We start from the raw sequence: 24,522 nt of genomic DNA on the forward strand, positions 1-24,522 counted from the left end.
ACTAAGTTGGTGAGGGGCCTGGAGCACAAGTCCTGTGAGGAGCAGCTGAGGGAACTGGGGCTGTTTAGTCTGGAGAAAAGGAGGCTGAGGGGAGACCTTATTGCTCGCTACAACTGCCTGAAAGGAGGTTGTGGTGAGGTGGGGGTTGGTCTCTTCTCCCAAGTAACAAGTCATAGGACAAGAGGAAATGGCCTCAAGTTGCACCAGGGGAGGTTTAGATTGGATAACAGGACAAATTTCTTCACCGGAAGGGTGAAGAATAAAAAATAAAAAGCCAGTAAACAGCAGCAATATGCAAAATAAAACAGCTTTTTGAGGGGAGAAAGGAGGCAGCAAACAGAGAGAAAGTAAGTATTAACTTAATTACACTAACAAAAGTTACTTAAAAGGCTCAACGCTTCCTACTAAAAGTTATGAAAATTATACCTGAGATGACTCAGATAGCGGGGATTAAGCGAAAAATTAGAAATAAAACTGCACAGAAGTATAAAAAGGAACCTCTCAAAAAAAATTACCATCAATTTAGAAACCAGAACTCATTCTGTAGTTCTACTGAGATGTGATAGTTTCATGAGAAATTAAGAGCATTCTTCAAATCAAATACATCCATACCACCTTAACCACTCAGGATGCTTCCAAAACAAAACATTATGAAAAGAATACACAAATATGGGTTCAGAGTGGTTGGACCTACAGCTATAGGTGACACCTGTCATCACAAAAAAGTTTGGATAAACCAAAATAAAGACTAATACCCCTTTTGCCCATGGATGTCTTATTTAAGATTCTTAAAGTACACAAGCACAAAGGACAGTGACTCAAAAATCAATCATCACCCTATATTTAAAACCAAAACAAAAAAGGTACTTTGAAAGAAGGTTCTTTCTATTTTAGGCTTAAAGATACAGGAGCATCTTAAAGAGTACCTAAGTATACACATTCTATGTATACATGCACATGAACACAAAGTTGACAGTATTTCAGACAAAAACGCAAGCAAGTTTGGTAATGAGCTGTCATTATAGGTTTAGTTCAGGAACTCTGAATATTGATCTTGATTGCCATAGTAATGAACACTGTATTAAGACAGCTGCCTTGAACCATCCCAAAGATCAGCATCAGGACCCAATACAAATTGCTGCTTCTCATACCTACTCAGTGGCAAAGTTTTCTTAAGATTGCTTTCATTTACCTCCACTTGTCACAATGGAAAGAAGGTTTCCATCATCATATATATTCACAGAATAATTCAACATCTCAGATGTTCCAAAAGATCCATATTCCTGAGCCTCTTTATAGGTTCTCAGCACTGTACAGCTAGTTAAGTCACCACTCTCACTTGTATCTATGCAGGCTCTGTTGACAAAAAACAAAAAAAAAAAGCAATTTTCCAGCTGCTGTAAACTTTCAGTTACCTCCCCCAGCAAAGAGTACTGCAAAGACTTCAAGAAGTCTGGTTTTGTGTTTGTGGTATCGTACTTCTTTTAAGTCAATATTTTTAAACCTGGTTGTTTACACTTAGATTCAGAAACTACAAAGATCTCTAATTAAACTGATTTTCAAATACTACTAAATTCAAACAAATCTGTCTCTGAAAAGCGAGCATATGGAAATTCAGGCAATTTCTTCAAAGAAGAAATTTTACTAAAGCTAGCTGTTCAGTGCTGGTACACAAGCATTTGAAGCCTTACCCACTGTTTTGTATGATACACACAACCAGTCAAGAAAAGTGCCACATTACATCCTGAAGCTTCTGCACAGACTTCTGGTGGTTTGGTTTTTTTTTTTTCCCCTGCTATCACCACTGGATACTTAAAGCAATTTTACTCTGCCTCAGAGCAAATTCCCACAGGCTTAAACTTTATATCATGCTGTCTTTAATAAGACTTCATTCTACCCCATCTTATGTTGGGATTGGAACTTTGTCATGAAACTCAAGTGATAAAGCAGGACTATTTTAAAGCAAGTAACATTTAAGTCCTCTATAAAGAGGGTAGATTTAAAAGTTAACAGAGTCTTCAATGCAAGCTGTTTTATGTGTAGAACAAGACATTTTAGACAAGTTTAGGCATTTACCTCCAGGTCTCACCGTCATTCCATACTAGACAATCGTATACTGGCCCAGGATCACTATACTTTTTCTCAAAAGAATTCAACAGTTCCACTTGATTTTGAAGTTCTTCCTTTATTAGCTTATTTACCTAATAAAGCAACAAAAATACAGTCCAAGTATTTCTAAAATTATTACAAGACAGGTAATCCTACATTCCTTTCTGGTGCTATACATTTGTTCCATTACTTCATCAAGAATGTAAGACTGTCCTAGGAGGCACAAACATCTAGAAGTTAAATGGTCTTCAACACTGCACTATTAATTTTTGGCCTATTACGTACAGCTATTTCCAATTTCTGTAGCTGTAACATTTAAAAGCTTTTTTTTTTTTTTTTACAGATTGTTAAATGATACAGAAGTGATCTGAAGCATTTCTGGTACTTCACTGAAATAGTACCTAGTTTACAAAAGGATATGTTTAACAGATTCCAACTTTGAACACAGCGAGGATGACGGCCTCAAAAAAGAGCATGTTAAATCAAAAATAAAACTTACTAAAAATATGGTATTTGCAGTAATACCCTTTTCATATTTGACAACAAGTTTAGAAAGTTAACAACACTAAGCAAACCAAACAACCATCCATATACAGACTTTTAAAATTAGTCAGAAGATACACTGGTAAGTTATCTGCCAAAAGAATCACAAGTATCTTTCCTTCACTCATCTAATAAAGTATTTCAATCCTCTCAACCAGTAACAAATTGTTGCAAACAACAAGCTCACAAATTTATTTAGGCTTACACAAACCTGGGAGGGAGAGCTATGAGCAGCATCAAATTCTTCTTGTTTCCTACAGGCCTCTGCTAGAGCTAATCTGTGAACAGGATCCCAGAGCTTTTCCTTGCGTTCTTTCTGTAAAATAAAACCACATTCTTCAATATACTGACAAATACATATACCAAAGTATGAATGGTATAAAAATAATTTGAGAATTCAGATTTGAGACACAATGGCTAAAAATGTTCAATACAATACTATAAAGAAACATCAGCTGCTACACAGAAAAAAGAAATGGGTATCATTAATTTCTAGACTTTTTGCCTCAATGGACCACTGTGAGGATGACCACCAGGCCACTTCCTGTTGTTCTGAAAAAATCACAGAAGAAATGGATCATCTCAAAACTAAACAAAAAATCAGTGAGAGAATAGCAGCCCACGTGTGTTAGCAATCACATACTGTAGTTTCCTAGAAAAACTTAAGAATCAGAAGAGTGAAATATGAATATACACCAGAAGCAAAATCTAATTCCTTACCTGAATCCTTTCCTTAAGAGCTTTAGGATAGATATCATAGCCATTTTTTATGCCAATGTGATATTTGCCTGAAGGATTTACCCAGTTCGCTGGAATCTACAGAAAAGCATATTCATAAATAGGTTAACTAAAGGCATCAAGAAAAAAAAATCAACACTGTGGAAGAGAGCTTAGCAGAACAGACTTGCAAATATCACCAATTTAATTCCCTGTCTCCATGACGGTAACTACTGCACTAAGTTTCAACAACATGACATGGCAATTTCAATCCAGTTCCAAAGGAACCAGTATCAATTCATGTGACACTGCCATTGAGCATCTTTAAGTATCAGTTGCGCTGATACTCTACTTCTAAAAAATACAGCCCCAGCAGTGACTTTATTGGGTAGAGGTTTGGGGAAATAGCACTATAAATGAAAAGAAGCACCCTAGCATGAAGGGGTATTTTGGTTAGAGGTCATGAGAAACATCTGAATGTCTGATTTCATATCTTGCTGCAGTTTAGACTCTCAGTATATCAGATCCACTATTCCTAGTAACAACTGCAAGAGAGCAACACATTCACCCTTACAATCATATCCCATGCAAAATTCAGAAGAAAGCTGATAGCATGGAGAGGTCCAAAGATTTGACGCCCCCATATTACCTTATCAATCTAACCAGCCAGTCAAGAACATGTCAGTAACATCAGCAATTCTCATGTAGCCAGGACTCTACTAGATCTCATCGTATCCCTTCCAAAAACCCTACATGCTTCTGTTCTATTCATAGTGTGAATGCAGTGAGCCTACAACTGCCCTCACATATTTTTCAGTCTCTACAACTATCTACCATAAGCTTAACATGATTCCTCTTGTAGTTTATACAAATGTGGAAAATATTAGCACTTTTAAAGACAGAACCATGTCTGATATTTTTCAAGCATGTTAGCATGCTTTCTTCAACCAACTTCCAAAACTATATCAGATACTGATTTGGACAAACAGTAATCAAATGATTATCAAGCCCCCAACAAAACTCTGTACAGACCCCCATTCAGCTATAGAGAATATTCAATATAAAGACATATGAAAAGTAAAAGAAATGTCAAGCAATCTGTATGAAGATGAGCAAATGCACTATTAGTTTTGGATAAGATCTGGTTAAAAGTTCTGCAGAAACCAAAACAGGTGCTAAATTTGTTGTTAAATAAGAAAGAGAGAAAAAGATGCCCAGTGGTCTGTACCACCACTCACCTTTAAAGTTCTTCCAGAAAGACCGGTAATTTCCCCATCTTTAGGTTCTACAATGGTACACGTAGTTACATCACCACTGCCTGTTGTATCAATTATATCAATTATCTTGGGTTTCCCATCAGTTGTAATCTGAAAATACAAGCACAGAAAAACTGGAAGTGTAGTTGATTATCCTTTAGTATACAAACCAGGAAATTTTTCATTTTTGTTAATAAAAATATCAACTAACTTTCTTAAGCACCCAACCTTTAACTGAAGGACATAAAACCAACTTGAAATTAGTTAAATCTTCAATGAACTAAGAGCAATGTGTCCATCTTTCTGGTTTATACAAACTCACTCACTCTCTTCTAAAAAGGAGTTAGAAGAGAAACAAGTAAAAACATTGTATCAATAAAGCACAGGCACTTCAATTTAAAACCAAGTCTAAATTTGCAAATCCATTTGCAAAAACTACTACTGATGTTCAAATGATTTGCTGCATTGCTTCCATCCCACCATTCTGGCCAAATGTTACAGTAACAAGTGCATAACTCTAACAAAAGGAAAGGTGCTGAGGTACATATGCTCACAAGCTTGCATCTCTTAACTGAGCTTAAACCTGAAACGAACACAAGTTACCATCATCCTACTTTTCCTGTTTCAAGGATTCTGCTTCATGTTTTAATCAATCTGAAGTGTTAGGAGCTATGGCTATATACACCTAATACTGTATAAGGAGTATTTTTACCAGGGTGAGGAGAAAGAGAGCTTAAAGTATGCTTGAGTTTACAAGCATAAATTTAAAGCCTCCTCAAATTAAATTAAAACTAGCCCTGATGGACTTTACAGTAGTTGCAGGCAACTGAACAACATCAAAAAAGAAACCACTAACCTACCCAAAGCTCCTTTCACCTAGAGGAACCTTCTACAGTTACCATGAGTATGATTAAGATTATTTTTTTAAACATTTAGCAAAAATATTCAATGTTAACTTCTTGTAATGCCATGCTTCATCTAGTAGGTATTGTATGAGTTTATTCAGCAAATAAACTATACTCCATATACAGTAGTATTTGCTTGAAGGGCAATATGAATTCAGAGGGGTGGAACACCTCGTCTACAAAGAGAGACTCAGAGAGTTGGGGTTGTTCAGCCTGGAGAGGAGATGGTTCCAGGGAGACCTTATTACAATACCTAAAGGGGGCTTATAAGAAAGACAGGGAGGGACTTTTTAATAGGGCCTCTTGTGATAGGACAAGGGGTAATGGTTTTAAACTAAAAGAGCATAGATTCAGACTAGATATTAGGAAGAAATTTTTTATGATGAGGGTGGTGAAATGCTGGAACAGGTTGCCCAGAGAGGTGGTAGGTGCCCCATCCCTGGAAACATTCAGGGTCAGGTTGGACGCGGCTCTCCGAGCAACCTGATCGAGTTGAAGATGTCCCTGCTCATTGCAGGAGGGTTGGACTAGATGACCTTTAAAGGTCCCTTCCAACCCAAACCATTCTTTGATTCTATGAATTGGCCATATGCACCTATTTTTATAGTTCTACATTAAAGATGGATTTAAAAAAAGAAAAAATAAATCAATAATCTTCCCAACATCTCCTATACACTAACTACACTGAAAGTGAAAAAAGCTTCTTGTTCAGAAAAGCAGCAACATTTGCTGTTTTCTACCATTTAAATATTTGGTATTGTAGCCTTTATTCTCTATCAATTATTTTGATGCTAGACATAACATATATGGCAGGTAGTTTTGCTCAAATCATGCTCTGGAACTGTGAATTCAGCTGCTGAAAGTTAACACTATGATCAAGCTGTTTCATTAAAGTCACTCTATTGCTGCCAAATATACAACAAAGCTCAAGCTTTTATCGCACCTCAACAAATAAGGATAAACACTTCCAAGGTCTCAAATTCTCATGGTTTAAAAAACATCAACAAAAAACAAACCAACAGAAACAACACACAACACCCCCCTCCCCCGAAACCCCTAAACCAACCAAACAAAAAAACTCAACAACCCCCCCTCCCAAACAGACAGAAAAACAACAACCAACCTTCCCCCCCAATAAAATCAGGTTTAAACAGCTGGAAAAAAAAAAAAAGAACCAAACCCCAAAATCCCAAACCCACAGCAAACATAAAAAGGACATTCATTTCATTTCCCAGAAGGTAACAAATGTTGCTTTTCAAGAGGCTTGCTAAGCAAGAACTTCCCTTACAGAAACCAACCCTGTTACTCTGTTCATAGAAATTCATGCTAAGAAAGTTGTTAAAGCACCTTAACCTGGTAAAACATCTACTGAACAACATTTACATGGTAGTGAAAATTTTCCTGGGAAACACAATGCATAGGCACTCAAACCATGTAATTTTCTAGCGTTTATAATTAATGCCTTCAAATGCCAGTCACCACTTGCAGAAAAGTCAAGAGCTGCTCCAATAATAAAGCAACTGCAAACCAAACCTGAGATTATCAGAACCGGACATTTTTCAATATGCCTCTAATCAAAGTGAATTATTCAGTGATCACGCTGTGAAGCGCAAGAAAACAAGAATGAAAATGTAATCCAAGGTGACTTGTTTGAACTAGAGAAGTTATGCTGCAACAGGTGGCCACAACACAGATTTATGCCGTAGTAAGCTTGGGTAGTTTTAAAAGTTGTTTCCTAGCCAGGAAGACAATGTGCAACTCCTGCACTATACGGCGCTCTGCCTCCTAGTTGAATAGGAGATCCACACACACATATGAGTTTGTACAATTAGAATCAACAAATCAGAGTCTTTCAGCCAGACACAAGAAACTCAAGAGTTTCAGGTACAAAGGTCCAAGGTTCAATTCCTAAAAGCAGCCATCCAGACGGTTCACAGTCATTTAGTGCAAGTAACTGATATGGCTTCTTCTGCTGACATGAACTGTTGTTTGGCATACTGCCCACCAGTAGTAATGCTAGAGTGAAACTCAAGAGTTCAACTGGGTTTTCCTTTTCAAGTCTTGTAATTCTGGGGAAAAAATAACAACAATAAAAAAAAAAATCAAGTGAACTTGATCAATTCCCTTGCGTGAACAGAAAAATCTAGAAGAATTTATTACAGACAGAAGGTACATTTTAGTACTTTTCGTATTAAAATTCAAAAAATGAAGAACTTTTACACTATAAAATATTTTTAATTGCATATTTCTAACAAAATCCCCAATCCTACCTTTAATATCCTGGTTTGCCTACAGCCATTTGAAAAAACAAATAAAACCATCTGCTAGTTTATAACTGAAAATTATTTTGTTGTTTATACATTTTAGTTTGAAGTTTAAAAAAACATACTTTCGTGTCAGCTCTGACTTTGTATACATTAGTAAGTTGAGCACATGACAAATAATCTATCTGCATAATCATGGCAGCTGATCAGTATAATAGAAGTAGAGAAGCACCAGTACCTGTGACAATCCCAAACTAAAAGGCAAAGCCAGGTGCATTTGAGCATGTTTTTTCCCAGACCATACAATGTTACTGATTCCAGCTGACAGCTATTGCAGCAACAAGAGTTGAACAAGTTCTTCAGCACTTTGGTCACGGGACAGCTGATCATCATCACAAATAAAATAATTTTCAACCAATTTTTTTTTTTTAACTCAGTGCTGAAAAGCAAGTCAAGCCAAACTAGCTACTACTGCTAAAAGGTCATCTCATAAAAGTACAATCTAATTTTAGCAAATAATTCAAACAGGCACTTCACAAAAGGAAAACTTCGAGAAGCAGATGAACTGACTTGTCTATCCTGAAACATAACAAGAAGTGACAACAGCAACAGGGAAAGGATAGGGTAGGTTTGAACAAAGACTATACATACACAGCCATAACGCTCCATTAAACATACCTTATCTGCCCACCTAAAATTTCATCACCTGCTGTGCCTTAATGAGGAATTACAAGCCATGATTCAGCAGATAACAACAGGAAATAGATTCTACAAAGAGGGCTGAGAGGGGAAAAAAAACTAGCAGGAAAGAAGCAGACAAACCAAACTTTACATTTACAGCTGGCATCAACAGGTGGAGTGTAAAGCAATGGAAGACAAGGTGAAAAGAGTTCCCTAGAGGGCACTGGTTACAAAAAAATTCATAAAGGAAAGTAAGTACAAGTTAGGTTAACATTTTGTGTGGCAAAGCAAGCCAACCAATAGAAAAATGAAATTGATGTAAGAAGGTTTAAGCCCAGTAACTATTCTCTCTATAGCAGCAAGTGTCCTGGGAAGAATATAAACATAATGGTACTTCCCTGTTATACTCTGTCCCCAAATCTTTTTGTCTCTCAGCAAGTAATGGTATGGCAAAAAATGTATGGTATCAGTGTTTACAAACCACAAAGTATAACATCAACAAGCAAAGGAACCCTACCCAGGAATGAGACACTAGGGAGCAGCAAAACATGAACTGCTTTGTTTTGACTAAAAACCCCACTATATTCACAACAACGTAGCTCATTTCGGCCTGTAATCACTATTGACATTAGCTTGAACTCAAAGTTGTAATACCTGCCTATTAACCTTGCTACATAAAATGTCTTCTCTTCCCTCTTAGCAACTAACTCAATTATCATAGTTCTAACTCCATGCCAGGCCAAGAACTAACAATAAGACTGAAAGTAAGAAAAAGCAGCAGCAGAGAAGGCAGGGGCATTAAAAAAACAAAAACCAAAACCCCCAAAAAACCCCAACAACGCTGTCCCAAGGTTAGAAACTACTTGTCACAGTACAGCTACGCTGTCTGTGCCCAGGACACTGTCTTATTCCATGGAGGTAAAACGTAAAATGCCCGGTACTCCACAGAGTGAGGCCACCCTCTTGCTGCAAAAACACAAAGCTATTCTACAGACTGTGCATTGCCTACCTCTCCTTTATAATTCCCTGTGCAATAAGCCTCCCCATTCTGTAGTTTAGCAAGTAGCTCAAGTCAGGTGTATTAAGTGGGCAGCATGAAAAGAGCACACAGCTTCTTTATGTGTTTCTCTAACACCCCTGCAAACTTGCTCTCACCCATTGCAAGATGAATTCTCCCCCCAATGTTCTCTACAAATCTTTTACTTCACTACCTAAAATTTTATCCTCCACATAAAGAGAACAGGTTAAAGAAAACCGGTACCGTCAACACTGAGATCCTGAGGGTTCATAAGCATCCCTTATCACCCCTTATAAGCATTGGGTTACCTATCTCAGAACAAAGCTTCCCTCTACTGCCCATAAACTCATGCTTTTTTTTTTTTTTTTCCTGGTTGACCACTCCTCATTTATAGCCTCCAGAGATTTAGGTCTTTTGCTTTCGTACGTGAAACTTCAGAACTATGCATATCCCATTTATACTCACATCTCTGTAATTGTCTTTTACTACTATCTGGTCTGCCCATGGTATTACCTTGTTTGCTTTTTGGCTAGCTTTCTTTAAGCTTCCTAATTACTATTCCACTTACCCACACCCTTTTGCCAAAAGCACCCATTTCACTCCAGCTTAAATCAATCGAAGTTACAGCTGTCCAGTCCCTCCTTCCACCCTACCTGTCCTCTTCATTCACCCTTTCACTTACCTGAACCCCCGTAAGGAGTCATTTCAGAACACTGAACTAAAGATCTGCCAGGGTTAGGTCCCTGAGGTAGGTCGCTTCAGAGCAAAATCTATGCCTGTGCCAAAGAAAGGGCAGAAACCAACAGAGGTCCCGCTTAGTTAAAAAAATAAAGGATGCAGTATCCAAGCGAGTTGCATACAGCTCTCTGAATCATTTCTCAAGGCTTCCTTTGCCACATCTCAGAGAAAATATGTTGACAAGAAACTGGAAGCAGTAGTGACATAAAAGGCCACACACAAACTTACACGATAAAGAAATGTTAAGAGACAAGAGTTAAAAGAAATAAGTGCTGAGAAACGCCAAAACTAAAATCGCATACAGAGAGATTTACAAAACCGAAGCCGAGATCCTAACGGCAATCGCTATGCGATCTCAGCTACAACGCTAACGGCAGTCGCTATGCGATCCGAGCTACAAAGCTAGCAGATCCAAAAAAAAGCCGGCAGAACCGAATTTGATACAGATTGTTACTGTAATAGGAGGCGCGAAAAAATACACCGAGAAAGAGAGGTATGCAAATTTTGCCAGAAACACGCTTCCCATGTAAAAGACCTAAGCGGCTGTTCGTAGCCTCAAGCCACCGGCCGCTGAGGCGACGCTAAGGCTTAACGAAAACACAAAGTATTCTCTTAGAACGAGTTCTACGTGAGAGAAGACACCCAAGACCAGACCTAAGTACCGCGAAACCCCCGCGAACGGCTTAAAAGCAGGATCCTCACACAAACACCCCAAGCGACCCCAGCCGACCCCCCAGCCCCAACCCACCCCGGGGTCCCTCAGCCCTCCCGTACCGGAGCCCAGGCGAGCGGGAAGGGTAAGCGACCGAGCACACAAACAACGGCCGGTCCCCACGACAGCCCTCCAGGAGCCTCGGGCCGCGGCAGCTCCCGGACGAAGGCCCCCGGCCCCGTCCGTCCCCCCGAGGGCCGCCCCGTCGCCGTGACTCAGGGCCGCCGCTGAGGCGGCTCCTCCGCACCGCCCGTTACCTGCATGCCCGGCGCCCCCGGGTCTACGCCGGTGTCCAGCACAGCCAGCAGTACCCCCCGCCCGTCGAAGTCCGGGAAGCGGGCGAGGAAGGCGGCGGCGCCGGTCTCCTTCTTGGGCAGGAGGCCGTGGAAAGGGAACGGCTCCTCAGCGGCGGCCGCCATGACGGAAGGGGGCGAACGACGGAGCGCGGCCGGCGGCCGAGGGGGGAGCGGAACGGGGCGAGGCCAAGGGGAGGCGCATGCGCCGTGCCGGCCCCACCGCCTCCCCGGGGAATCGCACCCTCCGGCGGCCCGCGGCTAAACCGACCAATAGGACGCCGCGGTGGGCTGGCGCTTCGCGCCGGAGCTGGCGGGGATTCGCGGTGGAGGCAGTCAATCAGAGGAGCGGCGTGTGCCACGCGCCGGAAGCCGGGGCGGGGGGGAGCCGGGTGGCCATGGCGGCCGCGGCGGGGCCGTGGCGGGCCCGGGCGGGTGGGCAGGCGTCGGAGGCCGCCTTCCATCACGGCTTCCCCGCGGGTGGGACGGCTGCGGGCTCCTCAGGGGGCCGGTCCCGCCTCAGGGCTGCTGTCCGGCCGGCGGCGGGTGCCCTCCCTCCCTCAGGCACCGCTGAGGGGACGCGGCAGCGCGCGAAATCCTCCCAACGGGAAACAGAACCCATGTGCAAACGTTTACTGACGATTTTTTTTTTTTCCTCCCTTTAAATTTAATTTTTTGTTGATTGTAATGTGTTGCGCGGCAGTTTGATGCTTGTGGAACTGCTTAGCAAAGAGGAAAAAAACCCCACAAAGACTACCTAAAGGTTGTGGCGAACTCCAGATAAAAATTTTCGGTGAAGTAGTTAAAGGAAAATGTCAACTTTGAAGTGGGGTTTTAAAGTTAGTTTCTAGCTCTCGTGGTCACGTATAAACTTGCAAAGAAAGCTGAACCGTTGAGTGTCTGAAACCGAACAGACAGAGAACTTATTTTAAAAAGATGTGTTATTTGTGGTATCCGACGCGTGCCTTTTCAGCCGTTTTAACCGGCGGTAAGGGTACGAACTGGTTGGTTACTTGGGTATCACTTTGCTTTCTTTAAGCAGGTTTCTGTTCAGAGAGTTACACTGGGGGGAAAAGGTGAACTTTGTCTGGATACGTTAATGTGTTCACTGTAAAGCAAAACGGATTTGTACTTTTGAGAATTTTTGTGTAATTTTTTTGTTTCATGAGACTAATGAGATTATTACTGCATGTTTGTCACATGTTAATCTTCATTGAACTACATCCGACATTTGTTCTTTCTTTTGATCTTCATTGAACTAGATCCGGCATTTGTTTTTTCTTAGCAGAAATGTGGGAGGTTTTGCTAGCAAGTAGTGGTACATTATGCATTTTCCCCGTTTTGTGGGCTACCATCAGCAATGTTTTCGCCTCATCAATGGCTTTAGAGATCTACAGAATTTTTATGCAAGTAAAGTACTAAAATAAACCTGAGGAGCACTGCCTTAAAAATACGTATTATAAAAAAAAAAAAATAATCAAAGCTGTACCATATGTACTTGCTGTGTAACTCTACCCGCTTCCCTCTTCGGCTTTCAATCATAAGTCAAAATTGTACATTTTGATGTCTAGATACCATGTGCTTGACTTTCTTAGAATTCCGCAGGTGTCTGACAGTTACATTCAGATTTTTCAGAATTACATAAAACCTTGACTGATCTTACTTCAGAGGAGAGAATTATTCTGACAAGGTGGCTATTCACCTGTTTAATTCACTGCCCATTTGAGTTTAGTTTTCCTTCGTGTATCATCTTAATGGGAGAGGCTTGTTTTTCTGGCAGCACACTCAGATCATCAGAAATCAAATAAATCCTATTCCTAGTGTATTTTGCGACATGAAACTACATCAAATTCTCAAAATGTTTCATATCCCCTTCAATAAACAACCTGTATGTTACAATTTGGAAATATTTATTACTAACCCTGAACATTTCTGCTCTCTTCTGTTGCCTTGGTCATAAAGTTATACCACAAACAAGTCGTCTAATTAGCAGGTACATTAATTTTACAGGTATGTCTAACTCAGTGATGTGCACTGCCACGTAGCAGGGCAGGTTCTGCAGGAAAAATCAGGATTTGAGGAAGGTGTGCCAAACATCTTTTAACAGACTTTAAAGCAATACCATGAGAGAAGAAAGAAAACCTAATTTTGGTTACAGTCTTTAAAACATAACCGAATTTTATTAATCGTATGAGTACAATTACTGTGTTAGGACACAGGGTTAAGGTTAAGGTTGTGCATCTTACTGAGCCTTTCCAGATCTGAACATACTGGGATTTTTGGAATTTGACATTTAATTCCGAGCTGCTCAGGTTTCCAATGTTTAGTTTGATTATAGAGCTTGTTACAATAATTCTGCAATATATTTATTTTATAATGAAAATACGCACACTCAACAGTGATTCCCCTTAAAACATCTAAGTTTCTGAACTGCAATAAATAGAGCCTTATTTTCCTCTGAGTAATACTGTTGCTGTTCCACAAAAGTAACGGCAAAAGTAAAGTTGCCATGTTGAAAACTCAGAAGAAGAGTTTGTCACAAGACTTCTTGAGACAATATGGTTTAAGGATTGTTTATGGGACCTAAGTTTGTACAGCAGTTCATCTGGGTTTGCTGTGTTAAATAGATTCACATCTCCATATTAGGAACCATTTCAGCTGTTTGTATCCAAATCTGGGGACTGAGCCAAAGTGAAAGAGTAAGTAAGTGACGGCTGCCTGTGTGGATTCTCGGGCTCATAGTTCACAAAGTCTAGTGCACGACTCGGGGGGTTACAAAAGCGACCCAGCCTTGGGTTGCCTTGAGGCCCTGTCTCTCTGCAGAGACCACTCACGGGGAGCTGTGTAGACACCTTAGCCCTGGGCTGTCTGATAAACCCTGAACTAAACAAGGCGGTGGCTGCACCATTCAAAGAACCAAAACCTGAACTGAGCCTTGAAATTCCTTCACAAATGGTATGCCCCCAGTCTCATTCCAACCACTATTCAGTTGCCTGAGTAAGCAAGGTAAAAAAAACTCAAAACTGGAGGGTTTCAGTTTCAAATGACAACCTTGTGTATTCAAACAATCATGGACCAGCAAAGGAAAGATAAGGGGAAACTCCACTCAGATATACGTAATCCATTTAGGCATATATCATAATCTACTCAGACATAGTCATGCACACCATTCCACAAGTCGGGGGATAAAAACTCTTTAAGATTCAGGCTGGAAATTGGGGAGTCACTTCAACTGTACAGTTGGTTTATGAAGGAGACTTCCCCACCTTGCTTGGGACATCAGTCAAGGTAGCTTCTCTGGGATTGAGAGCCCTTACCTAAAGGGGTAAGTGAATATGTTTATGCTTTAACTTTGCAAACACATGCGTGCTTGTGGTTGTAATAGTGTACTACTCTTGCCTTAAAAATTGCAATAGTGCATTCCTCCATTGTATCTGTAAAACTGGCAATAGTGGCGTGTTAAGCCTGTAAGTGAGGTTCAAATAAATAGTTTGCTTGAACCTTGTGGTTAAGTCTTTTTTCCGCCACACTGCTGTATCCCAGGGCTCTGATTTTCAGAGGTGCACATGATTTGCAGATCCCTTTGAAAGCACTGAAAACCAGGGCTGCTCATTTTCCTCAACAATAATTCCTTTTCCATGAAAGAGGTTTTAGGCCTGGCAATATCGAAATGTCTACAGTTGGCTGGATTTCCATGGGCATGCGGTGCTCCATCCAGATTCAGCTCTGAGTCCTCCCGGTACGGATGTGCTTCTAGGTCTGCTTCTAGAGAACCAGCAAAGCTGCTTCAGCCTCGACATCCCTGAGCAATTCCCCACCTTGCTCACGCGTTAGGCCTGTCGGGATGCAGAGCCGAGCCAACGATCCCCTTTGATTTCATGTGCAGCCCTAACGCGCTTCAGATAAGAAGGTTGAGGATACTTGCTGCGTGTTCAGCCCGATGTTATGCCCAGAAGTCGGCTGCTGGGATTCAAATCTCTTTTCTGTCTGAGCTTGCATCTTTCTGCAAACTAAATGCTCTAGCTGCTGCAGGGTTCTCTCTGAGTCAGGCGCTTCTGTTTTGCATGGAAGCATCCCAAAGTGAACAGGAGACAACATGACCTAGTATCTTAATAGTGCTGGCATTAACATGGATGGAGAAGTACTGGGGTTTTTGTTCTTCCTCTAATTAACACTGAATTATTATATGCAAAGTATCAATTGGAGCTGAGCACAAGAACTCTAAATTTCAGTTGCAAGCAATTACCTTAGTCACCATGTTGCAGATTTCACCCACTCACATTTTCTTTCAACCCTGCCTCAGTTACAACATGTTGAGAGGAGGAATGAGCCTACCAGTTAGACCGGGAGAAGAGGCGTTTGATCAAATCACATTAGGCAAGGGAAGCACTTAAGTATTCTGAATTCATTAATTACTGAGGTGTTCAGTAGAGACGACTCCTCATTCCCACTTCATGAGAGAGGGTTAGCTTTGGTTTTTAACTTCTAGGGGACAGATGATCCTTGAATGAGGTGGACGTCAAGACGTACTTAATTCCTGCCATTGCCTTTTGTCTCCCTTCCCTTCACACTGGCTCTCGTTATTCCCACGTAAGTGTAAATCAACACAAGTCCTCCAGAAGGAACAGTTTCCCGCTCCCTCCCAGCCTCATCCTTGGCCATTCGTTCTCGTTCTTCTGCTTCCCCAGTCACTGGTGCTGGTGCGGCCTCACACTGGAGCAGCCCAAGGAATAAATCCGGCTGAAAACTATCCCACGAAAGCAGTTGGGAGCATTTACCTGAGACAGGTTCCTGTGCCACCTCTGTCACGCCTGTGCCGGTGCGGAGCGGAGATGGTCCCTCGCGGCACGGCACTCCCCGGTTGAGCGAGCTGTGGGACTGCGGCGCTGCGTGGGGAGCCCTGGCCACTGCACGTGGTCCGCAGCACGCTCTGGCGGGGATTTTGTTTACCAGGCCCTGTACTCAGACTTCCACAAAGTGCCTGGGTAGCTACAAGCCTGTGTAAGTTCTTCGGTGGATCTATTTCATAAAGATTTGTCAGAGAATAAGTTCAATCCTAGTACTTTTTTCTTTGATTAGTACGGAACGGTTCAACGTGGACAAAGGTATCGGATCTATGCAGTGAGCACTTTGACATTCTTTCTTCGTAGAGAGAAAAACACACACCCATCTTCTAGTTTTGGTAACAAGTCTTCCTTCCTGGACAATGTGTGCTCAGCTTCGTCTTCATGAAGTTATTTACCTGGTTGGGTCAGTTTGTCGTGTTTATGCCTTGACAAATATAAAATAAGAAGATCATTGTATACACATAAAATTATGGGATCGTTAGTCAACAACAGCAGGCTGTTACTCTCCAACATAATTGTATTTCAAATATGCCTGTTGGACTTAGTGGAAGCTAAAATTAATGAATTCTTATTGTTCTCTGTCACAGAATCTTGAGGCCCAGCTAATGGTTTTAGGCTATGTTGTCATTTACAAAATCGTTTAAAATTGTCTGAAATGATCTCCATATGGAGAGCTATTCATATATTGCTTTAAACACTTTCTCAATAATGCTGCTCAAAGAACTGGTGAGTCCTTAAAATTTAAGAAGGTAGGGTTCATTCAGCAAGACACTGGCCTCAGCAAAAAGCTGCCGCTGAAGTTCAGTACCAGTTGAACCTCAAACATCTAGTGGTCTTCCGTGGCAAATTTATTAGTAGGGTTGCTTTAAAAACATATTCCCTTGAGAACAGAGGCACAAAACCAAATGCCATACTCACTTTTTATCTTCAATGTAACTAACATGTTTTTCAAGTTCGCTTTTCTTGGTATAAAAAGAAATAAAGAAGAGAATCACACCCTGTGACAACAAACGCCTACAATGAAAGAAGGATCGGAGGAGATGGGCAAGAATGATGAGCTCAGGGAAGACTATAAGGAATGGCCACGGATTATCATAAGGGAAGCTGAACTTATCTCAGCACAAAGGGTGTTGAGGGTGACCTTCGTTTTAGATACCCAGCTGTACCAGTGGGGTTTTGAGTTGTGTAAACAGCCTGGCTTGAGATAATTAGGGGAGGGAAACAGCATGGGTGGAGAAGTGCATAGGCAACTCAGCCAAACCTAAAAGTATCAAAGCTGAACAACCAAGAAAATGAACTTTGAAGAGAGCAACTGACTTGAGCTGGTTTCAACTCACATATTCCTCTTTGGAGACTGGGGTGCCCAGTGTCTAACGGTGAGCATACAGGGGCTGGTAATGGCAATCGGGTTTGTATCGTGATCCAACTGTGTATTGCAATTGCTGTATCGCACTTGTGATCTTAGTGCATTGCTTTATCACTCTGCTAAATCAAAATCCCATGCAACATCAAATATCTACGAATCAGGAAATGTGGTATTAAACCTGAAGCCCTCCTCATGTGGAGTATCTCAGAGAACCTGCTCAGACAGTATTGGGCTCTGACATGTCCCCAGGCATAAGAGCCCTGAGGGCCACCAGACGCCCTCAGCACAGCTGGCAGTTGACCCTATAGGAAGCACTCCTTCTCTGAATTCTTAATTCAGAATCACTCGACTCACTGGAGGTTGTGTTCCAGTGGCAGAGTGACTTTCTAGAAACTTCTCTTCCCTAAGAAACTTAGACATGCATTTTTTGCCCCACATGGGGGAGACGAGACAGACATTTAAAGGAATGGGAGAATGTGATTCTTTCATTAACTTACAGCTGAGGTTTGCAATGGTGTAGAGGATGATGAGGATACAGCAGATGTGGCCTCCATGATCCGTTTTTTAGCTGGGGAGCATTCAAAGCCAAGGTAATATGTTCTGTTGAAGAACATAAATGAAACTGATACAGCCATGCCTTCATCAGCAGAGGACAGATGCAAGAAGGCCTGTGGGGTCTTGAACTATGCTGCAGAAATGAGCAAAGCAATTGCTGAATATAAATACATACTCGCTATTTCTAGAGCTGAGCGTGCAGATTCATTTTTCGGGTTTCTCCGAAGCTTGAAACAGAATTGAGCCTTTTTCCCAGACTTGGCCTTGCATAACATGCAGAGATTTGTAATAGAAATAACAATGATTAGTAGAATGAATTACGGATGGAAATGTATGTATGTAAAAGCACCAGAAGAAACAATACCAAGCAAAGGTTGAAGAACTTCATATGCTGATAACCAAGGACATGGTTAACATTAGTCAAAGGGGTGAACACCAAGGAATGTGTTGTTTACAGCAAGACCAGGAGGCCTGAGCTCTGATGGGGCCAGAGCATGATGATGCTTAAGCAGAAGACTTGGAACTCTGATAACAGGAGGATGGCAGCAACATTGTAGCCGCACAGATGCCCAAATGAGGATACGCAGACCACGGGTGGCAACCTTCCCAAAAGTTTATGGAAGAGGAATCTTTAAGGAAGATTCTGAGGCAAAAGCTCATGCCGTAGTAACTAACTCGCAAAGTGAATAAAACCTATGTCTAAACCCCATTGTCAGCAAGAGGAATCTGAGAGGTTTAGTTAGGAGTTGGTAGCTGATGTCCCTTGTCCCCTGTGTCATGTATATAAGTGAAATTGGCCAGACTGCTGGGACACATATATCTTGCTGCAGGTGAATGTGTGAGTGCAGGAGAACAATCTATGAGATACTGAATGTAAATGACCAAAATTGCGTTTGTGTAACATACGTATCACCTTCTTCCTCCATGTGCTTTCACACTGATTTTTGTTGTATTAAATTGCTGCAATCACAGGATTACTGTATTAATAGGGTGACTGCCAAAGCAGTTGGCATTGCAATTGTGTTTATTCTGTTACATGAAAGTCACTTCGGGGCTTTGAGGCTTTTAATTTTGTAAGGCACCACAGTTTTGCTTCTTTTTAAATTTATGAATGCAAATACTCTTGTGCAAGTCATACTATGTCGTGGTTTAACCCCAGGCGGCAACTAAGCCTTACACAGCCGCTCACTCACTACCCCCCGCAGTGGAATGGGGAGAGAATCAGAAGGGTAAAAGTGAGAAAACTCGTGGGCTGAGACAAAGACAGTTTAAGAGGTAAAGCAAAAGCTGTGCACACAAGCAAAGCAAACCAAGGAATCCATTCCCCACTCCCCACGGGCAGGCAGGAGTTCAGCCATCTCCAGGACAGCAGGGCTCCATCACGCAGAATGGTGACTTGGGAAGACAAACACCATCGCTCCAAACGTCCCCCCTTCCTTCTTCTTCCCCCAGCGTTATATTACTGATCATGACGTCCTATGGTGTGGGATGTCCCTTGGGTCAGTGGGGGTCAGCTGTCCCGGCTGTGTCCCCTCCAGCTCCTTGTGCCCCCCCAGCCTGCTCGCTGCTGGGGTGGGGGGAGAAGCAGAAAAGGTCCTGGCTCTGTGTAAGCCCTGCTCAGCAACAGCTAAAACATCCCTGGGTTATCAACACTGTTTTCAGCACAAATCCAAACCACAGCCCCAGAACAGCTACTGTGGAGAAAATTAACTCTATCCCAGCCAAAACCAGCACACGCTATTACAGATTTAAGTACAGCAATTCATGCTTATTTGTGATGGAATATAAATCATACATCCTTACAAGCTGTTTCTGAAGATTTCCTCTATCCACTTAAACTCTAAAGCCCCACCTTAGAAACACTGAAAAATGTATCGTGTATCTGCATACATATATGGAATATATACATATTCCGTATAATGGAACTCAGGAGCTTCTGTCTGAGAAATGCTTTGTTCATTTAGAAGTAAATACACAAGGTGTTCAGAACTATATTTTTTTAGTCAGAAACTACACAATAAGCCAGCTAGGAATATTTCCAGATTTTCCTGAAACCGCTTTTACAAAATCATTTGGCAATGCTTTTTACTATTGATGAGCCTGAACTAAAATGGAGACATGGTCTGGGCTCTGAAGTTCTAGTTCTTGGCTCTAAGGGACAAATCGGAACACCAAGTATCTTTCTTTGGCTTAGACAGATAGCAAATAGGCAGCAGCTATTGGGTTCCAGTACTCACGATTAAAGAATGTGCCTTAAGTACCAGCTTGTCCTGAAAGAAGAGAAAAAGAAATCTGCATCAAGTAAGAGAAATTACTGTGAATGTCATTTAATGTAAGGAAGGGGTGTCTTTTGTGAGAGACCTTTCCAAACAGCAGCAGCTCTTTTTTCCTTGAGGATAGTGGTGTCCATATCTGCCACTTAAATCTTTCTTTGCTGTTGTGCACCATGCAGTGGCAGAAATGCTCAGTGAAGTTTACCTCCATTTTAAAACAGAGACAGCTACAAACCTCATACAAACTAGTCACAACATGTAGCAACTTTTTACATCCCCTAAGTAATTTCCTTTTTTTTTTTTTTTAAATGACTACTTGAACACATACATTAGCAGCCCTCAGCAGGGATACTGCTGTCTCTCTTCAGAGTCATAGAGACAGTTATGTGACAACCTGGACTGACAGGAGAAAAGGAAGCACAGGAAAAAATTACGAAGTCCCGTATGAGGTAATGGCCTTTTGTTTTCTGTTTTCCAGTGGGTGACAAAGAACACCATAACCTATGCTGTTCTTGACTTCTACGGTAGTGTTGTCTCAACCTCCAGTGTTTTCTATGCAGGTGCAGACATCTGGTACAACATTTTCTGTTGAGATCCCCATCAGCTAAACAGTATCACAGGCACACTCTCTGTGCTAACTGTATATGGCATATGAGCCTTTAACAGAATTTCGTGAGCAGCACAAGGGTAAAAGAACATCTATCAATTAAGGAAAGTATTTCACAGAAGAAGGCTTGAATAATATCTGAAACTATTTAGATTGGTTTTGAGCTTAAATACTCAAACTATTTCTTTTTTTTTTTTTAATTCCTTAAGTTGCTCTCCAATTCCATTTTTTTGTTACTCTTCAATTTTCCCAGAAAGACAAAGATGTGGCTAAACAGGAATTTCAAAGAAATTTGTGAATCCATTGGTAGGGTTTTGCTAAAAGAACAAACTGCTGAGATTCTCCTGGAAAGTGTTTGACTGCTTCCAAGAAATACCTTTTCTGAAGAGCTGCAGAGCTCCTTCCAGGAGGTAACAAGGACACTGCCTCAGAGGCATTTCGTAGATTACTTAACCAATACTTGAAGACTGTATTTCAGAACCTAAGAGTGGCTGATAGGTCCATCTGATCCAGTATCTTGTCTCCCAGTGAAGTCCATTAGGAGACACCAAGGGAGGAGTAAGATCTGGGCAAACATAAATTATATTTGTGAGTAATCTCCTAAACTTCCACTATTTTCAGCTCGGGGCACTTCCTGAACCTGAAGAGGCTTGTCTGTTTAGTAACCTTACACGGATCTGTCTTCCAAATACATATTTAACCTCCATTTGAAACTATACATTGGCGGTGGTGGGGTTACAGCTATCTAGTATATGGTTTTTCTTTTTATCTGATTTAAAAATATGAATAACTCTAAAGCTAAGTGTTTCAGACTCTGAAAACTCTTTAAAGACACAGTCAGCTGGAGATAAAATGACTGGGATGTGGTTTTGGTTTGCAAAGCATAAAAACAGCACCCCTCAGTCATTGCTTTTAATAATGTCATGAATTAGATATTTGTTAAAGTTCTCCTCTTGAGGGCAGCAAACATTCAGAACTAAAAGTTGTTCATGTTTCTTAACGGTGTGATAAAGAATATCCTGAATTTGAGATAGGCCAGGATTAGCTTGCCCGTTGCCCCGATGGTTCGGAGTACAGCTCTACAGCTCTTACACTAAAGGACAAAGCCTGAAAGCTTAAGTGAAAAATACAGCACATGAAGCCAAGGCTTCACCTTATAAACCAACTGAGAACTGAGTAACTGAAAAGTAGAAACATATCCTACACTTCATAATCTCTCCACTCTTCGTAAGGTCAGGTGAAAAAATGTGGACATCCACTAAAAATGAAGCAGTTGTCTTTTTCTGTGCATTGTTGCAACTAACCCCAGTCATGTTTGATAAAGTTTGGAATGAAATTTTAAAATATGCCTTCATAATAATGGAGGTCAACCAAAGGCTGTGTGAGAAGCTTGGGTGCCTTGGACAGCTTTGGTTATTCGGGAGCATCTTCACATCTGACCAGCCAAGACAAATGACATCTCTGGCTATGTTCTGTCTACTGTGTCTTTATCATGGACATAGTGCTATGCCTTCAAACAGAGAAAAGGAAATTACAAACAGGAGAGCAAAAACTACTAGCATATGTGCTGAGTCTGCCTTTATATTGTTTGTGTGTCTCCCATGTGGCTTCATTCTTCACGTCTTCTTCATGTGGCCTCATGCTGCAGAACAAGTAAATACAAACGATGGCAGTGGTCAGCAGGTCTGCGGCATGTTTCAGCAAGTATTTCTGCACCTCAGCGCAACACCTGCTGTTGCTGCTTCTTTTGTTGGTGCGACGTGCTGCACCAACGGTGCGCGAACTCTCTTAACTGTTGTTATCAAATTCAGTGCGAGCCTAAAAGGAACAATCTTTCTTTCCTCATTCATTAATTGAGAAAAGAGCTATCAAGAACAGTTTGAACTAGTGCTATATTTACTACTGAAGATAACTGTGACATCTGTGTAATCTTTGAATGAAGCTAGATAAAAGAGTAAATTAGACATGTCTAAGTGTAACATTTCATGCTGGCAGTGCTACAAATGCAGATTGGCACTTTACGGTTACATTGATCTTATTAATAGAAACTCTGTGATTCAGAACTTTTCTCTTTGCTTGTGACCCAGGAAGTATGCCTGACCCAGGAATGACCCGCTTCCCTTGAATTTCCTTCATGTACTAGAAAATATAATGCCCTCAAACTCGGAGAGTGATGCAGAGCTCCCGGGGACAATGGAAGGAGTTTGATTGTCCTCTGCTTGTTCTGTGGCTTATTTCCAGCTCTCAGTGTGGTGTAGCTGCTTAGTACCAAACTGGACTCTACAGGAGTACTTGCAGTCTTGTAGAACGAACATATATCCTGGATGCATTATCCAAATCCCATACCTCAAGCCCCGAGTAGTTTGCATATACTTCAATTCTTCACTCGTGGTGATATTGATCAGTTCATCCTAAGGCGGAGGAAATTTGGGGAACAGACCTTCAAGGAATATGACGTAGACCAAAAGAATGAAACTCGTAATGATGTGAAAGGCAGTGGGTGTTGCGTGCCCATGCAGGCTTATGGAGGAGACCTGACCATGCAGGGTTGTTCCGTATGGTGTGCAGGGTCAACCGCACCTGGGTTGCTGAGATTCAATGCTCCATCTATCTGTATGGCTGGACTTACTCAACGGTGTGGTTGAGTTGTTAGCAGCTGTTTCAGCTTGTTTCTTGCCCTTCTCTAAGACTCTGTTGTTGGATCATGAGGAGCCCCCTCTGCCGGTGTCATCCCTTGAAGAGATGCCAGAGGACAAGATCAGCATTGGATGAAGCATCAGTTCATCCCACATAGGGCTGGGGAGCAGAGCTATCCCTTGTCCATACGTAGTGCCATATCCTCTTCTTTCCCCCTTCTGCCAGAAGAGCAACTTATCTGGGCTAGCCAAGAGGGGAAAGGTTTTCATCCATATGCTCTCATGTGCCCTGAAGGATTAGTTTAATAAAACATTGTGCATGTCTGCTTGCTGTCATATATGGCAAGCCTCAGGATGGTCCTTCTGCTTTCAAGGGTATAAAAAACCTCAAATCCTTGATAATTCTGATAATATTACCATTTTACATGTTACATTTGACTGGATTCATAAATGGCATCATCCCATGCCAAAACCAAAAAGGTTTCTTTACCCATATGAGTATCTTTAAACGCCTTCTGAATTTCTTCTTCCCTCCGTTAGTGTTGTAGCATTTTTAGCTCGAACATAAGGTAGAATTATAAAGTATATATTGGTTCACAGATATTTGTGGGCCTTCCTTATATGGGTATTTCAAATTTTATTAAGATGCATACAATGTAGATAGAAAATAATAGCATCTGATACTCAACATAGAAAAAAGCCTTTCAGATTAGCCATGCAAAGTATATAGAAATAATTAACTTTATGGCCACTAGATGTGACTGTTGCTCTATGGAAACACAGTTGAAGCATCATTCATTGATCTAAGTTGTAGTCCCTTAAAAAACATTGTGGGATAACTCTATAGCTTTCTAGTGCTGTGTCCTTAATTCTATACATTGAATATTCAACATTTCTGTGAAAAATTACACCTTAGAAGTTGTAGAGCAATGAAAATACATTTTTTCATTATTCTGAAGTCTTAACAATGAGACCTCTGTATTAGAAGAAAAACATTCCTTC

At 41.2% G+C, this 24,522-nt stretch overlaps 1 protein-coding gene across 4 annotated transcripts in view; it reads right to left on the bottom strand.

The window, feature by feature from the left end:
• TPP2 (tripeptidyl peptidase 2) overlaps positions 1 to 11,392 on the bottom strand; it is a 58,636-nt gene extending 47,244 nt beyond the window's left edge. For 2 of the 4 annotated variants that reach the window (XM_069802368.1, XM_069802370.1), the window contains exons 1-6: positions 11,201 to 11,392; positions 4,608 to 4,736; positions 3,373 to 3,468; positions 2,864 to 2,968; positions 2,077 to 2,201; positions 1,193 to 1,356 (exon numbers count right to left, since the gene is read on the bottom strand). In XM_069802368.1, coding sequence (XP_069658469.1) covers positions 1,193 to 1,356; positions 2,077 to 2,201; positions 2,864 to 2,968; positions 3,373 to 3,468; positions 4,608 to 4,736; positions 11,201 to 11,362 — 781 coding nt within the window. In that variant the 5' untranslated portion in view covers positions 11,363 to 11,392. Of the gene's footprint in view, positions 1 to 1,192; positions 1,357 to 2,076; positions 2,202 to 2,857; positions 2,969 to 3,372; positions 3,469 to 4,607; positions 4,737 to 11,200 lie in introns of all 4 variants that reach the window. The other 2 variants (XM_069802367.1, XM_069802369.1) reach the window with 1 other exon arrangement.
• Between the last annotated feature and the right edge of the window lie 13,130 nt (positions 11,393 to 24,522).

The sequence above is a fragment of the Haliaeetus albicilla genome, chromosome 15 (assembly GCF_947461875.1).
Source record: "Haliaeetus albicilla chromosome 15, bHalAlb1.1, whole genome shotgun sequence".
Lineage (NCBI taxonomy): Eukaryota > Metazoa > Chordata > Aves > Accipitriformes > Accipitridae > Haliaeetus > Haliaeetus albicilla.